At 34.3% G+C, this 18,115-nt stretch overlaps 1 protein-coding gene across 3 annotated transcripts in view; it reads right to left on the reverse strand.

The window, feature by feature from the left end:
* Nucleotides 1–18,115, reverse strand: part of PIK3R4 (phosphoinositide-3-kinase regulatory subunit 4) — a 71,408-nt gene that overhangs the window by 34,545 nt on the left and 18,748 nt on the right. For all 3 annotated transcript variants that reach the window (XR_011995259.1, XM_026015465.2, XM_026015466.2), the window contains exons 7-9: nucleotides 9,704–9,877; nucleotides 6,949–7,094; nucleotides 4,370–4,573 (exon numbers count right to left, since the gene is read on the reverse strand). Coding sequence is in view for 2 of the 3 variants with exons in the window: in XM_026015465.2 (XP_025871250.1) it covers nucleotides 4,370–4,573; nucleotides 6,949–7,094; nucleotides 9,704–9,877 (524 nt within the window). In the remaining variant the exon portion in view is untranslated. The remainder of the gene's footprint in view (nucleotides 1–4,369; nucleotides 4,574–6,948; nucleotides 7,095–9,703; nucleotides 9,878–18,115) is intronic.

Consider the following 18,115-nt stretch of genomic DNA (forward strand, 5'->3'; position numbering starts at 1 on the left):
ACACACATCAAACATAATAAAGGCCTTAGATGAGAAACCCACAGCTGTATCACACTCAATGGTGAAAACTTAGTTTTTCCACTAAGATCAGGTACAAAACAAGGATATCCACTCTCATACTTTTTATTCAACAAAGTAATGGAAGTCTGAGCTATAGCAATTGGACATGAAAAAGAAATAAAAGGCATCCAAATTGGAAAGGAATAAGTAAAACTGTCACTATTTGCAGATAAGATGATACTATACAGAGAAAATCTTAAAGACTCCACCAAAACACCATCAGTAGTGATAAATGAGCTCAGTAAGTTGCAGGATACAAAATTAATACACAGCAATTTGTTTCATTTCTATATACTAATAACAGAGCATCAGAAAAAGAAATTAAGAAAACAATTCCATTTAAAATTGGACCAAAAAGAATAAAATGCCTAGGTATGAACTTACCCAAGGAGGTGAACAACCTATACTCTGAAAACTATACAACATCAATGAAAGAAATTGAAGACAACACAAATAGATTGGAAGAGTTAATACTGTTAAAATGTCCATACTACCCAAAGCAATCTACAGCAATCTGTATTCAAGGTAATCCCTATCACAATACCAACAATATTTTTCACAGAACTAAAACGTATAATACTAAAATTTGTATGGGAACACAAAAGACCCAAGTAGCCAAAGCAATCTTGATAAAGAAGAACAAAGCTGAAAGTATCACAATCCCAGAATTCAAGATATACTATAAAGCTGTAGTAATCAAAACAATATGAAACACATAGGTCAATGAAACAAAATAGAGAACCAAGAAATAAACCCATAATTATATGGTCAATTCATCTATTACAAGAAGGCAAAAATATAAAATGGAAAAAGTCTCAATAAATGGGGTTGGGTAAACTTGACAACTACATGCAAAAAAATAAACCAGACCACTTCCTTACACCATACACAAAAGTAAACTCAAAATAAAGACCTAGGGATCCCTGGGTGGCGCAGCAGTTTGGCGCCTGCCTTTGGCCCGGGGCGCGATCCTGGAGACCTGGGATCGAATCCCACGTCGGGCTCTCTGCATGGAGCCTGCTTCTCCCTCTGTCTGTGTCTCTGCCTCCCTGTCTCTCTCTCTGTGACTATCATGAAAAAATAAATAAAATCTTAAAAAAAAAAAAAAAAAAAAGATTCAAAATAAAGACCTAAATTTGAGACCTGAAACAATAAAACTTCTAGAGAACATAGGCAATAATTTCTTTGACAGGAGCCATAGAAACATTTTTCTAGATATGTCTTCTCAAGCAAGGGAAACAAAAGCAAATATAAACTACTAGGATTACACCAAAGTAAAAAGCTTTTGCATAGCAAAGGAAACCATCAACAAAACGATCAACAAAACAAAAAGACAACCTAAATGAATGTGAATAAATATTTGCAAATGATATATCCAATAAGGGGTTAGTATCTAAAATATATAAAGAACTTGCACAACTCAACACAAAAATATTAACATTTTTCCAAAGAAGACATACGGATGGCCAACAAACACATGAAAAGATGCTCAATATCACTCATCATCAAGGAAATGCAAATCAAAACTACTGAGATATCACTTCACACCAGTTTGAATGGCTAAACAAAAAGAAAGACAAGAAATAATAAGTATTGACAAGAATACGGAAAAAGGGAACCTTCATGCACTGTTGGTAGGAATGCAAACTGACATAGCCACTGTGGAAAACAGTATGTGAGTTCCTCAAAAAGTTAAAAATAGAACTACCCATATGATCCAGTAATTCCACTACTCAATACTTACCCAACTATAAAACACGAATTCAAAAAGATATATGCATTGCATATACTGTTGCAGCATTATTTACAAGAGTCAAAATTTAGAAGCAGCCCAAGTGTCCACTGATTGATGAATGGACAAAGAAGATGTGGTATATACGTGTACACACACACACACACTGGAGTATTACTCAGCCATTAAAAAAAATGAAATAAAAAAAAAAAAAGAATGAAATCTTATCATTTGGAACAACATGGACAGATCTGAAAAATGTAATGCAAAGTGAAAAGAGCCAGTCAGAGAAAGACAAATCCCATATCATTTCACTCATATCTGGACTTTAAGAAATAAAACAAATGAGCATATAAAAAAGAGAGACAAATAAAAAAAACAGACTCTTAACCACAGAGAACTGATGGTTACCAGAGGGGAGATGGGAGGCAGAGGGTGAAATAGGTAAAGGAAATTAAGAGCACACTTATTTTGATGAGCAGTGGATAATGTATAGAATTGCTGAATCACTATACTTTATACCTAAAACTAAAATAATATTGTACGTTAACTATACTGGATTTAAAATTTTAAAAAAAAAGCAAGGTTAAAAGGGTCAAATTGATTTCAAGTAACTGTACAACACAATAATCTGACACTATATAAAGGAATTCAGCACTCTAACAACATAAAATTCACAATCAACAGAGAAAGAAACTTGGTGACCGGGGATCAGAGATTGCAGGAAACCTAACATTTTATTACAGATCTTCCAATATCTTTTCAATTTTACACCTTGTGTCTACATACCAATCAAACTATTTTACCCATGATGTGTCTCAAGTGCAGTCCTTACAAAAGAGCACTGTAAAACCCCCATTAAAAAAATATTTTGTAGTAATATGCAAAATTCCCATTTGCAGAGGCTAAAAGCATCCTTCCCTCTGTATCTCTGACATTAGGAACAGGGACTCAATTCCTAACTCCAAAGCTGCCCCTGACTGCAAGCCTCTCCAAGTAATCCCAAGAAACTCAGGTAGTGGAAGAAACAAAAAGAAGTGAAGGCAGACAAAAGGTGTTGGAGGGGCCAGAGGAGATGAACTGCACATGAACTCTTCCTAAGTCCATAAAAAACTTAAGCAAGCCTCTCAGCCTTTCCTCCCTGTCCTTTATTTTGAGGCAAGATGGCATGGTGAAGGAGTACGGGCTTTAGAGTCAGGACGGCTTTAGGTTCTGATGTCAGCTTTGAAGCTGTTTTTTGAAACTGTTGTTAAGAAACAACATAAAACCAGGGAAAACCTGGTCCTCTTTCCCCACTCATTCAGATGAGGGTACAAATGACAGAGAAATGAATATATCAAACACTAACATTTCAGAGGACTATGAGTCAGTAAGTTTTACTGATTTCATCATGGTACACAAGAATGACGGCTGGCTGTGGAAGCAGAGATGGTAGAAGGGTTTAGGAGAACAGGAGGAAGCAGAAAGTAAAAAGCACTGGAAACTGCTCCTTCCCCCTCCCTCCTTTTACACATGGCAATGACAAAACCCATACCCACAGCAAAGTGAAAAGCAAGAACCAGGAGCTAGAGTGGCCCAAGTAACTAAAGACTTACAACTAAGTTTTAGTATAAAAGGTTTTAATTTAATATACAGAATTTGTAAGACAGAAAAATACAAAGAACCACCATCTAAACTCAAAGAAACAACTAAATTGAGGTGGTTTTAACTGCATGCTGAAATCTGATTACTCAAGAGAAACAACAGAAAAATGCGATTCAATATCCAGTTTTCCATAAATTGCTTTCTAAAATATAATATACATCTAATGTATGAGCCAAGGTTAAAAGAAAACTTGAAGAAAAACCTCTCTGGTGATTCAAGTCATATCAAATTACAACTTCTAAAATATAGGAAACAGAACCACCAGCTAAGAAGGGACATTCAGAGGCAGCTCTAACCTCCAGGCAAATTGAGACCCAGAAGAACCAAAATGGTTCTTCACCCAAACCAACATATGAACATGAAACAGCACTGGATATTCAGTGACTGGTACAATACAAGAAAGGATTTATAACCTCAAACATCAAATTCTCTCTACCAACTGAAACATTTTCTCATCTTCTTATTACACAAGACATGATTGACAAATTCTCTTAACCAAAATGTCCTAAAGACATTAGTGAGAACTCTCTAAATTTGGACTGAAATAAACCAGGATCTTTCCATCCTGCATCTGTGCTTTGCAATGTTTCTTCTAATTGAATTTCTTTAATTATTTTTTGGCAAAATATGGAATTGAATCAAGAATATTACTCAAATTTAAAGTTACATCTACTCTCTACCTTATTTATACAGACAATAATCACAAAAGAAACTTGATAATCTACCACGATTCCTTATTTAGCTCAAACCAATGTCTTATCACCATCCTAGTATCTCCTAAATGCCAAAGCAAATGTAAATATTTGCCAGCTTTATTTACTCATTTGTTATGATACAGCCTAATCAACCCAAAATATTTTCATAACTAATTGGATACTTGAATGTTTTTATGAAATCTGTGTTTAAATTAAGATTTCAGAAAGGTGATACAACCTGTGAGAGTAATTTCTTCAGAAGCTGTGCTATGGCAGGATCCTCTGGTGGAGGGCAGTCAGGAAGAGATCCATTTCGTTTCTTCTGGCGCATGTGAAGATGTCTGAACAAACTAGTAATATCTTTAGACCTCAAAGCATAATCAAATATAGACCGACTTACTGGCTCTTTTAAAACACTGAGTAGAACAAGTTTCCTTTCAATCTATATTAAGAAAATAAAAAGAATCAGCCAAAGATACAACATATAGTACAGTTATTTTCATATTCAGTATATACAACCTGTGTAAAGTTAACATAGGTATTTATTTTCTAAGAAAATGGGAGATATTAACACCTGCAATTTTTGCTTAGAAGAAAAAAGAATACTAGTGACCTTTAAGAGCCAAGGATTTTCAGGGCACCTGGGTGGCTAAGTGGTTGAGCGTCCACCTTCACCTCAGGTCATGATCTCAGGGTCCTGGGATCAAGTCCTGAATCAGGCTCCCCACAGGGAGCCTGCTTCTCCCTCTGCCTATGTCTCTGCTTCTCTCTGTGTGTCTCTCAAGAAGAAATAAAATCTTTTAAAAAAAGAGCCAAGGTTTTTCTTTACATAATGTAGCTAGCATGTTGAGTACGCATCTGTGTCTTCCATACTAGAAGAATAATAGCATACACCAGGCTAGAAAATTTTTAAAAATAACAGACTTTGTCTGGATGCCAAAATGTCAGATGACCTCCTAGATCAAAAAACTACCTGTGGCTCACAGGCCTAACAGCCAACAGGTACTGACAGAGAAAAGATGCTCAACAGTCACAGGGCTGCCCAGCAGTCATCAGGTTCCCCAGTAGCTTCAACCCCTTCTAAAGAAACATTATTTTCTCCATAGAGTTCATGAAATCTTTCATTATCCAAAAGAATATCCTCCTTGTCAATGCATATATAATAAAAAGGATGAACATACTAACAGCAACCAAGAGAAGAGCATTTTCTTTAGACATTTAACTACCTGATAAGCTGGCCAGTGGAAACCAACGTAAAGGTATCTTTTGTCTAATTCAAACCGTAGAAAGGTAAGATTTATGAAGCATATGGATAACTAGCCTCTGAACTCCCAATCCTGACCTTTCAAAAATTAAAGCAATGAAAAAAAGCAAAAAATATATATAATATATATTATATGTAATTTACATATATATGAATTTACACAAATATATATAAATATTATATATATTCCTAAGGAAACAAAGAGAGTGGTGCAGATTTCTAACAAAAACCACTTAATGTCAGATTCTTTTTTAATGTCAGATTTATTAAACCACCACGAAGTTATTACAAATGCATGTAGTTTTTAATTCCCATGGATACTTTCTCCACATTGTGTTACAAAAGAGTTTAATAAACTTCTACATGAAATAAGTAGTCAAAAGTAGAAGAATCTTTTGAAAGGAAGGCAAAGGATCCAAGAAAACTTTATTAAACTTTAAAAGAAAAAAGGGTTGGGGTGCCTGGCTGGCTCAGTTGGAAGAGCATGTGACTCATGATCTTAGGGTCATGAGTTCGAGCCCTATACTGGGTACAGACATACTACTTAAATACATAAGCTGTTTAAAAATTAATTAATTAAATAAAAAGGCATATTTGCTAGTAATATCTTTCATAAATATACATATACACACACACATACATATAATTTGCTGAGAGAAAAATTCTACAAACTATGAAATAATGATGATCCCCAGAAAAGGATGAATATATGGAGAAAAGGGTGGAAAGTACAGCCAAAGCCTCATTTCCAGAATATATCCAAGGTGTTTTCCAATGTACCAAAGGGAAAATACATTGAGATATAAACATAGCAGAAGCTAGAAGCATGTGAATTTGCAAAGGGAAATAGATTTTTAGTAACATATAGAGTATTTCAGAATATTTTAACAGCATCATCTCTCAACAGTTCACTCAATTTAGAGCTTTCCAGGAGATAAAGGATGTAAATGCTGACAAGTTGGGTAAATAAGGTAAATAACTGCTTTATACAAACCAAAAACCTGAAATTTACCATCTAGTGCTATACTGGGTGGGAAGAGAGGAGGGAGGCACAAGTCATTAAGATTTTTTTTAAAAGATTAAATTAGATCTTAAAAGATTAAGCTTTTTTAAAAAAAAAAGAAAAAGATAAGGAAAGAAATTAGAACCAGCTGGTGGTCCAAAAAATAAACATCTGTAAAAGGCTTTTTCCAATTTATTATAAATGCTGACTTGGGCTAAAATCAGTTATACTTTTTTACAATAAAAGCAGAACACATTTCCACTATATTTCACTTTAACAGCACATGTTTTACAACACTGCACATAAGAAAATAAAGTATGAACTATTGAGTGCTATATTATGCATAACATGATATATAACATAAGTCTCTTGAACTTTTCTCACCTTCAATACTGTTTGTTCCATTAACATTAACTAGCTTAAAGGAATGTGAAAATGCTATAGCTAACTTAAATCTTTAAAATTTTAAATAAAAATAGGACTTTCTAAACCTTTTTTTTAAGAGGTACTATTTGGAGAAAAGATTGACTCCAAGTTGGAATAAGCATACCTGTATTATTGGTTGAGTAATATATGGCTCAAGGTAAGGCATCAGTTTGCAGTATACATCAGCTGTACTTATTTGATGAGCTACCACTGTGATAAATCCTACGGCACCATAGCGTATCCATAGATTGGGATGACACAGAAATGGGGCTAAATAAGAAAAGAAAAAGGTATGGATTTAAACCATGCCCACAAATAGTAAACTACTAGGATAAACAAATGTTCACTTTTAAAACACAACTGATATACCACAATGTTATCAGCTGCCTTCACATACTCAATTATTCTATAGCATAAACTCAACTCAACATACTAATATTATATAGACCCTATCATAAATATCAGCAATAATACCGTAAAAAAATAAAAGGAGCTACTTACCTGACATTCTTTTTAATGAAAAGGTTTGATCAAATCTAATACATCATTCATGAAATCACTCACAAGGCACTATGAATAGAAACTAAAGGCAGAAAATATGATGGCCATGCTTAAAGAATTTAAAATATAAGATTAGGGGCCCCTGGGTGGCTCAGTCGGTTAAGCATCTGCCTTCAGCTCAGGTCATGATCTCGGCGTCCTGGGATCAAGCCCTGCATCAGGCTCCCCGCTCAACAGAGAGTCTGCTTGTGCCTCTCCCTCTGCCCCTCACCTCCACTCAAGCTCCCTCTCTATCTCTCCTCTCTCTCTGCTCAATCTCTCACAAATAAATAAAATCATTAAAAAACTAAAAACAATGAAATATGCAAGAAAAGTAAATAAATGCCTTTTCACTCCTTTTAACTATCTTGTGTATTATACTCAAAAATCAATGACTTCCACTAATCAAAGTTTAGAATAAAATTCAAACTTTTAAACTTATTTAGGAAAGAACTTTCAAAAGAAATATATATACACACACACACACACAATTTGGTGTGAGTATGCAAAAACATTGGCATTTAGAGGATATTAATTTTATAAGAAATTTAGGGTGACAGGGAAATAAGAACACTGTCATATGCCAGTATCACTTATATAAAAGAGGACAGAGAAAAAATTTGTTCAAAGTTTCTGTTTCCAAAGTTCTCCCATTTCCAATTCTTTTAATTACACATGGAGAAGGTTTTACTTCATAAGCACAAAGCAGCCCTCTGATATAACAAGGAAGGGTTGGTAGCTTTCCTTTGACAACAGGCAAAATGAGGACTGGAAAAATATTGAAAAATCTCCAAAAAGTAGCTAAAAATGACCTGGCAGGTGTTAGACACTGTATGAGCCTGAGTTATTAGTCCCAATTCTTTACATTATCTCTATTACACGATCGCACTCTTTGCCTTGCACTCATGATATACAAAGGGTACTTCTCTACCCCTGGCCTTTAGCTCAGTCGTATCAACCTGCTTTGGCCAATGGGATATTAGTAGACATAACACTAACAAAGCCCTGAAATGTGCTATATAGATAGGCTTGCTGTCTCATGCTTCTGCCATTACCCAGAACATAACCCAAGAAACTGCTGTCAATCTAATATGGGCACCAGAGTGAGAAATGGATCGCTGTCACCACAGACAATCTGGAGATACAAAGCCTAAAGCAGAGCCACCCATCCAGCCCACAGATTCATGATGAGAACTTTACTGAAGTATTTTACTGAGATTTTATGGTTGACTGACATACAGCATCATTGTATCAGTAAGTAGCTGATACAAAGAACCTCAAACACTCAAGAGGATTTCCTATAAAACAGTGAACTTGATCTTTCCTCTAATACATTCTAATTATCTGGGGACAAGCACGAGGGAAGGGGAGTATTTGTAACACCTACGTGGGAAGAGTGTAGTATTTTTCAAAACTGTCAAAGAAATCATGATGCCATTATTACCACCACCATTCCCTTTAATAATCACTACAATAGACTATGAATTAAAAAAGGACAGCGAGATGTATATGGTTTATCGTGTTTTAAATGGACATTTCTAAGTTACTAAAAATTGTCTTTTCTTTGAAATAGTTCAAAATGCCAACCAATGATTTATTTACTTGATTTTTCTCAGCAAGGTTTTTTTCCCCTCTGACAGTACCAAATTCAGTTCCAGTTCTAAGGGAGTTCCCTGTCCAAGAAGTTGTACTATACTGAGTTTATTCTATACTTAAAGATAGTCATTAATTTTGATGCTAAGATACAGAGTATCCCATATGTTTATTCTAAGATCAATGACAAGAAACAGCAGAACCCAGAACAATCTCCACTGCAAAACTTAAGAGAGGTAAAAACTATCTTTATAATGATTTTTTGCTTAAAAATTGATAGACATTCATTTTTCAGATAAATAAAATGCTAATTATAAGCTACATTAAGTCTCAAAAACAGTTTCCAAGTAATTAGACAACAGAAGAAATGCATTATATGAAATTAGAACATACATATACATATTTATGCACAGAGAATATTCATCAATATAAGGAGAATCAAAGTCAAAGGCTAGAAAAACTCGATCCATAAAGATAATGCCACTTTCATAGGAGGAAAAAAAAGCACTGATGTCACAATTCAGAAAATGAAAATGAGTAGGAAAATATTCCACATAGCAAGATATGCATGTTAAGACAATACATTTTCTCCTTAATTTTATTACAGAAACAGACATACACACACAAGGAATAATAAAATTAAAACCCTGACTCCATATTGTCTAGAACTTTTACAATGCTCTATCATTTGTTATTTCTCTTAAGACACCTTAATTTTTTCCTAATTTTGAGAAACAGAAACTTACCAATATCACTGGCAAATTCATAGACATGGGGTTTTTGTAGCAGCCCTAACTGGCACATACAGGTAAGGGCATTAAGAGCTTTAACAATAACAAATTCCTCAGCATCACTAAGACCTTGTTGCAGCAGGGGTTTGAGAATTGAGGAGCTTTGCCAACCAACATAGGCAGCAACACCTGAAAAAGAAAAGCAACGTTACGTAATTATTCTATACCTGAAACTACAAATGCCATTAAGTTAATAAAATTAATCAAAACCCAAATATACTGAGCAACAATCCAGGAAAAAACACTGCATTTCCTACACAGCACAATAAATGAGAAAGATCCACACCAAAGCAAATCACCAAGAAACTGTGCAACACCATGGGAAAAAAAGATCTTACGAACTTAGAGAAAGAAAAATATGTCCCCCAAAAAGGAAGGAGGAACGATAAAAACAAGCTTCATGAAACAATTTCTAGCAACAATGGAGACTAGTACACAACAGTAAGACCTCCAAAGTTATGAAATAAACTTTATACTTAAACTGCCAATAAAATAAGAGAACGAGAAAATAAGTCATTTTGCAACACACAAGGACTATGTGGATTAACTTCCCATGCAACCCTTCCTAAGTAAGTTCTTGAGAATGTACTTCAGAAAAAAAGCAAATGTAGAATGTACAAAACAACAAACAGAACCCAGGAATTCAGGGGGAGAAACTGATAACAGCTAGCAAAGATTCAGAAATCAACCAGCAAATTAGAACTAAAAGCCAGTAAATTTCAAAAATGTTATCAAAAAGAAAAATGGAACACATTACAAGCAATAGATAAAACTGGTAAGAAAGAAGCTTGATATTACAAACAAGCTAAAGAAGATGTATTACTTCCTTTCAAAAGGAAAATAAAGGACTCTGAAACCCCAGAACAAACAAACAAAAAAATCGCTCAATAAAATCATGGTATAAATAAAAAGTAAATTAAAATGTACAATGTCCTCAACAATCAGCAGAAGACAGAAAGGAGAATCCACTGGTGACACCATAAACATTTTCATCAAGTGATATAGGAGTCATGGCACTGGAACTGTGGGGAAGCAAATACAAATATAGCACACTACTTGGTTCTAAAGTCAGTAAAATTTACACATTCATAATCATGTAAATTTTGCTTTGAAATTTCAGAATCAGTCTATATACAAGCACAAGATCTTGTTATGACTACACAACAAAATGTATATGTTATCAACTATGCAATGCATTTGCTAGTTGAATTGTCAATAACTGGTTGAAGTAACCAACCAAGAAAAGAAGACAGAAATGAAGGAGCATTCATCTGCTTGTAGTCCAAATCAGAAGTAGATCAATAAGAAGTAGGTTTAATTATTTAAAGTTATAAAAACAGCCACTAAAAACTAAAGCACTGAAAACAGTGGTCTCTATCTCAAAAACAGAGGGTAAGAGGAATCAGGGCATGGTATGAGTTAAATTTTCATATGGCATAGAAAAAAGTCAAGAGATAAGTCTATATCTAACAATTCTTAAAAGTCATAGAAAAATATTAGAGATATGGCAATAAACACCTGAAGATATCAAACTAAAAATCCAGAGCAGCTACTTCTGTAAAATCCAACTATTGCTTTTTATACATTACTTTACAGATTTTGAATAATTTACAAAAGCATATTTCTCCTATAAAGTAATTCTAGACATTTTTTTCTCTAATAAAAGGAAAAATACTACCCAAAATTCCTGTGGATTATATTTAGGAACTTTAAAAACCAAAATGTATAATGAGCCAAAGTAGTTCAAAATATTTTGGAAAATAAGACTGACATCTGGAGAACTTAATCTATACTAAAATTGCTCATAAATACCTAATAATTAAAATTTGATATAACTATAATAATAGAGTATCATATTGAGTATAGAAATGAGAAATCAAGGGAAGAGAAAAAGATACTCAGAAAACTAAAACTGAAAGACATAAGTATGCAACTGATGGTAACATAAGCTTCATCAATCAATGGGAAAGAAATGAAATGTTTAATAGTGTCAGGAAAACTGATTATTTTTCTGAGAAAAATCAGATTTCACCTTATACCACAGACCAAAATAAAAATTAAACAGTTAAGTGTGAAAAATAAAGCTTTATAAAAAAAAAAAAAGATGTGCACCCAACAGGTTATTAACATGTTACTTGAAAAAAGTATTTGCCAATGATTAAAAGTTAATGTTTTTCATGTACATTTATAAAATGCTCAAGAACATCAACAAGAAAGACATAGAGTCATCAGAAAATAATGGGCCAAATTAAAAATTCATAGAATAAAAAGTACAAATGAGTAATCAACATGAGAAAGTTTTTCACCTCCACAGATAAGCAAAGAAATACACATCAAAACAAGTTATCATTTTACCATACCACAGGCAAAGATTATTTGAAGCCTATTCCATGTGAAAGAGTATGCAGTATGGTCAAACAATGCTGATCAGAATGGAAAATGATACTTCTTTGAAAAGTTTATAAAATGTATCAGGAGTTTTAAAAATATATTCATATTCTTTATAACTAAAATTTCAGACTTCTAGCCTGAAAAAATAATTAGAAGCAAATATTTATGTAAAATATTATCGCTATACAGTAGGAAAAAGAGTGAAAATAATTTAAATATCCAAAAATGATGAATTCTGATAAAACCATATAATGGAATATCTTAATCTATTAAATTATGATTTCTTTTTTTTTTTAAGATTTTATTTATTTATTCATGAGAGACAGAGAGAGAGACAGAGAGAGAAAGAGAGAAAGAGAGGGAAAGAGAGAGAGAGAGAGAGAGGCATAGAGACACAAGCAGAGGGAGAAGCAGGCTCCACGCAGGGAGCCCTATGCGGAACTCGATCCCGGGTCTCCAGGATTACACCCTGGGCCGAAGGCAGGCGCTAAACCGCTGAGCCACGCGGGCTGCCCCTAAATTATGATTTCAAAAAAATTTTTATGACAGTAAATGTTTAGGATATATGTTATCAGAAAAAGAATTAGTAAATAATAAGATTAAAAAGTAATATAATACATACACAGTACTTATGTGCCCAGCACCATTACATATGTTAATTCATTTTATCTTCACAATACAACAGATAGGTATTTTTTTTTAAGATTTTATTTATTTATTTATTCATGAGAGACACACAGAGAGAGAGAGACAGGCAGAGACACAGGTAGAGGGAGAAGCAGGCTCCATGCAGGGAGCTCAATGTGGGACTCAATTCCGGGTCTCCAGGATCACGCCCTGGACCAAAGGCGGCGCTAAACGGCTGAGCCACCCGTGCTGCCCTCTTCTTGGTTTCTTAATTATCCAAATTTTCTACAGCAAGCATGTATTACTTTAAACAAAAACAACGAAAATTATTTTAAAATTAAAAAAGTAACATAAAGGCAGGATTCAAAATACACATGAATTGATCAATAGATGGTGGAAGTTCTACACATCACCTTTTCCAGAAAAAAAGAACTAAAAATAAAATCTGAAAGAGGGAGAAAGCAAGAAAGATAAAAAGGTGTGAGAAGCAAAATATACTAAGAATGGCATTAGATAAGTTTGAGAGGGGGGATCCCTGGGTGGCGCAGTGGTTTGGCGCCTGCCTTTGGCCCAGGGCGCGATCCTGGAGACCTGGGATCGAATCCCACATCAGGCTCCCGGTGCATGGAGCCTGCTTCTCCCTCCGCCTGTGTCTCTGCCTCTCTCTCTCTCTCTCTCTCTCTGTGACTATCATAAATAAATAAAAAATTTAAAAAAAAAAAAAAATTTTAAGTTTGAGAGGGAAGACTGAGTTGAATCAATAAACCAATACAAAACAGTGGAAAAAACCATCAACAAAATGAAAAGGCAACCTACTGAATAAGAAAAAATATTTGCAAATGATATATTCAATAAGGGGTTAATATGCAAAATATATTAAAAAATTCCACAACTCAATACAAGAGAAACAATCCAATTACAAAATGGGCACAGGACCCAAATAGACATTTTACCAAAGAAGACAATCAATCAGATGGCCAACACATGAAAAGATGCTCAACATCACTAATCATCAGGGAAATGCAAATCAAAACCACGATGACCTTACACCTGTTAGAATGGCTAGTATTTTTTTTTATTTCCACTTTATTGCTCAAGCACAGAACTTGAGGTAAGCCCAGACCTTCAGCAACGTGCAGAGAAGAGGCTGAGGGGGTTGGGGACACAACCTGGCTGAGAAGAGAAACTGATCCAAAGGGAAATACTGGTGGGGGGACAGGAGGTGGTCATCGGGACACCAGAAGGCATCTTAGCCATACCATCTGAGGGGAGGATGGCAGCAGAGAGCAGTTCATGGGCACAGCAGTGGTTCTTCCCATGCCACTAGCACCCACATGGAGGCCACATGTTTAGGAATGGACCAGGAGGAGGAAATAACAAACATTGGCAAGGATGTGGAGAAAGGAGAATCCTTGTGCACTACTGGTAGGAATGTAAATTGATAACACCCACTATGGAAAGAGTATGAAATTCTTCAAAAAACTAAAAACAGGAATGCCATATTATCCAGTAATTCCACTTCTGGATATATACCCAAAGAGATAAATTCAGGCTCTCAAAGAGATTTCTGTACTCCCATTTTCATTGCAGCATTATTTACAAAAGCCAAGATATGGAAGGGACCTTCCATCAAAAGATGAAAGAATGAAGAAGACGTGGTACATATATACAACAGCATATTTACTCAGTGACAAAAGAGTGAAGTCTTGCCACTTGAAACAAGATGGATGGACCAAGAGGGTATTATGCTAAGTTAAGCAAGTCAGACAGGGAAAGACAAATACCATATAACTTCACTTATATATGGAATCTAAAAAAAGGAAATGATTAATCAAAAACAGAAACAGAGCCATAAATACAGAGAACAAAATGGTGATTGCCAGAGGGGAAAGGGGTGAGATGGGTGAAATAGGTGAAGGGGATTAAGAAGTACAAACTTCACTATAAAGTAAGTAAGTCATGGGATGTAAAATACAACATAGAATATAAACAATAACATTGCAATAACTTTGGTAAGTACACTTACTGTGGTGAGCACTTCATAATATATGTCAGTATCAAATCACTGTTGTACATTTGAAACTAATATATGCCAATTGTATATCGAAAATTTTTTAAATTTTTTAACTATAAAGATGTCTGAAAATAGACACAATAAACTCCAATAATAACAAAGCAAGAACAATTCAAAACTTGTTAAATGGAGAAAAGTATCTTTTTCTCCAAAATATTGTATGACAGCATTTGCAGATATATCAATACTGTTGCTGTATGAGTTTTTTTTATTTTTTGGGAAAAAAAGAAAGGCAAACCTTTTGGCAGTTAGTTTTCTAGATTCTTGGCAACCAATAATCTAAACTCTACAGCTTTCTGCAATTATATGAGAAAGATCAAATATTAGTGAAGCTTTCCAAAGTATAGAATAGTTTTCAATCTTTTAAGTTAACAGACAAGCTGTTATAATCATGTACAAAATTATATTAAAAAAAGGTTAGTTGGTAACCATAATAACATGGCCTGGATAAAATTATATAATCATCTCAATAGATGCAGAAAAAGCACTTGACAAAATTTAACATCTGTTCATGACAAAAACTCTCAACAAAGTGGGTTTAGAGGAAACATACCCCAACATAATATGTAAAAAACCCACAGCTTACATCATACTCAATGATGAAAAACTGAGAGCTTTTCCTCTAAGAAAAGTAACACGACAAGGAAGTCCACTCTCCACGACTTTCATTCAAAATAGTAATGGAAGTCTAAGATGCAGCAATTGGGCATGGAAAAGAAATAAAAGGCATACAAATTGGTAAGGAATAAGTAAAACTGTCACTATTTGCAGATAACTTGATCCTATATATTAGAAAGCTCTAAAGACTCCATCAAAACACTATTAGAATAAATTCAGTAAAGTTGCAGGATACAAAGTTAATACACAGAAATCCTGCAATTCTACACACTAATAACAAAGCAGAAAGAGAAATTAAGAAAACAGTTCTATCTGCAACTGCACCAAAAAGAATAAAATACATAGCAATAAATATAACCATAGGGTGAAAAACTAAATTTTGAAAACTATAAAACATTAATGAAAAACACTGAAGATGATACAAACAAATGGAAAGATAATCTATGCTCATGGGTTGGAAAAATACTGTTAAAATGTCCATACTACCCAAAGCAATCTGAAGATTCAACACAATCCTTAACAAAATGCCAACATTTTACACAGAACCAGAACAAATAATACTAAAATTTGTACAGAATCACAAAAGACTCCAAATAGCCAATGCAATCTTAAGAAAGAAGAACAAAGCTGGAGCTATCACAATCCTAGATTTCAAGATATACTGCAAAGCTGTAGTAATCAAAACAGTATTGTACTGGCAAAAAACAGACACATAGGTCAAAGAAACAGGATAAAGGGCCCAAAATGAACCCACATCTCTATGGTCAATTAATCTATGACAAAGGAGGAAAGAATATACAATGGGAAAAGTCAGTGTCTTCAATAATGGTGCTGGGAAACCTGTACAGCTACATGCAAATGAATGAAACTGAACCATTTTCTTTTTTTTTTTTTTTTTAAAGATTTATTTATTTATTCATTCAGAGAGAGCGAAGAGAGAGGCAGAGACACAGGCAGGAGAAGCAGGCTCCCCGCAGGAAGCCCAATATGGGACTCGATCCCGGGTCTCCAGGATCACACCCCGGGCTGCAGGTGGCGCTAAACCGCTGCGCCACCGGGGCTGCCCCTGAACCATTTTCTTAAACCATACACCAAAATAAACTCAAAATGGATTAAAGACTTAAACATAAAACATGAAACCATAAAATTCCTAGAAGAAAACATAGGCAGTAATTTCTTTGATGTGGGCCACAGAAACATGTTCTAGATATGTCACCTCAAGCAAAAGATAAAAGCAAAAATAAACTGAGATTATCCCAAAATAAAAAGCTTTTGTACAGTGAAGGAAACCATCAACAAAACAAAAAGGCAAACTACCAAGTGGGAGAAGGTATTTGCAAATGATGTATCTCATAAGTTAATATCTACCATGTATAAAAAACTTACACAACTCAACATCCAGATAAATAATCTTATTAAAAATGGGCAGAGGACCTAAATAGAAATTTTACCAAAAAAGACATGCAGATGGCCAATAGATACCTGAAAAGATGCTCAACATCACTAATCATCAAGGAAATTCAAACCAAAACCACAATGAAATATCACCTTAACCTTTCAAAATGGCGAGAATCAAAAAGACAAGAAACATCAAATGGTGGCAGGATTGTGAAGAAAGGAATCCTTGTACACTGTTGGTAGAAATGTAAATTGGTGCAGCAGCTACCATAAAGAACAGTATAAAGGTTCCCTAAAAAATTAAAAATAGAAATACTATATGATCCAGTAATTCCACTACTGGGTATTTACCTAAAAGAAAAAATGCTAATTCGAAAAATTGTATGTACCCCTATGTCTACTGCAGCATTACTTACAATAACCAAGACATGGAAGCAACCCAAATATCCACCAATAAATGAATGGATAAAGAAGATGCGGGTGTGTCTGTGTGTATGCGTGCGTGTGTACACATGTGCATACACACACACACACACAGATATCTTGCCATCTGCAACAACATGGATGGATCTAGAGGATATGATGCTAAGTGAAATAAGTCAGAGAAAGACAAATACCATATGATTTCCCTTACATGTGGAATCCGAAAAACAAAACAAATGAACAAACAAAAAACTAACATTTTGAAAAAAGTGGAGAAAAAAAAAAAAACACTTAATTTTTCACACATTTTCAGTTTACACAAAGCATAGCCTGGCAAGCTTCAATTTTCTTCCTAATTGATTCTCAGTCATACTTGTAGCTTAACTGTTATTTTCTGACTGTAAAAGTCATTTTCTGATATATGTTTACTATAAAAAAATTTAACAAATATAAAAAACACAAAGAAAAAAAAAACATCTACAATCCCAGCCCCAGAAATAATCAGTATACAAATCTTAGTATATTCCAGACTTCTTTATAAACATATGGTTTGTTAACTGTTACCTTTTAAAATCTACATTGGTCACTTTAGTAGTGTTTCAAAGTACTTTTCCAGGTCAGTAAACACTCTTTTAAAACATTGTTTAATAACCACATGATGGTCTTTCCTACCAATGTACCAATGAGCCAATCCCTTGATTAGCTCAAATACGTTTATTATCCAAAAGCATCATAAATACAGACAGAAACACTAAGAGCTCATTTCATTATTAATGAAATTTGGCTGTCTTGTCAGCTATCTTTCAGACCTCATGGGTGTATCGTTTAATTCAAAA

The sequence above is a fragment of the Vulpes vulpes genome, chromosome 11 (genome assembly GCF_048418805.1).
Source record: "Vulpes vulpes isolate BD-2025 chromosome 11, VulVul3, whole genome shotgun sequence".
NCBI lineage: Eukaryota > Metazoa > Chordata > Mammalia > Carnivora > Canidae > Vulpes > Vulpes vulpes.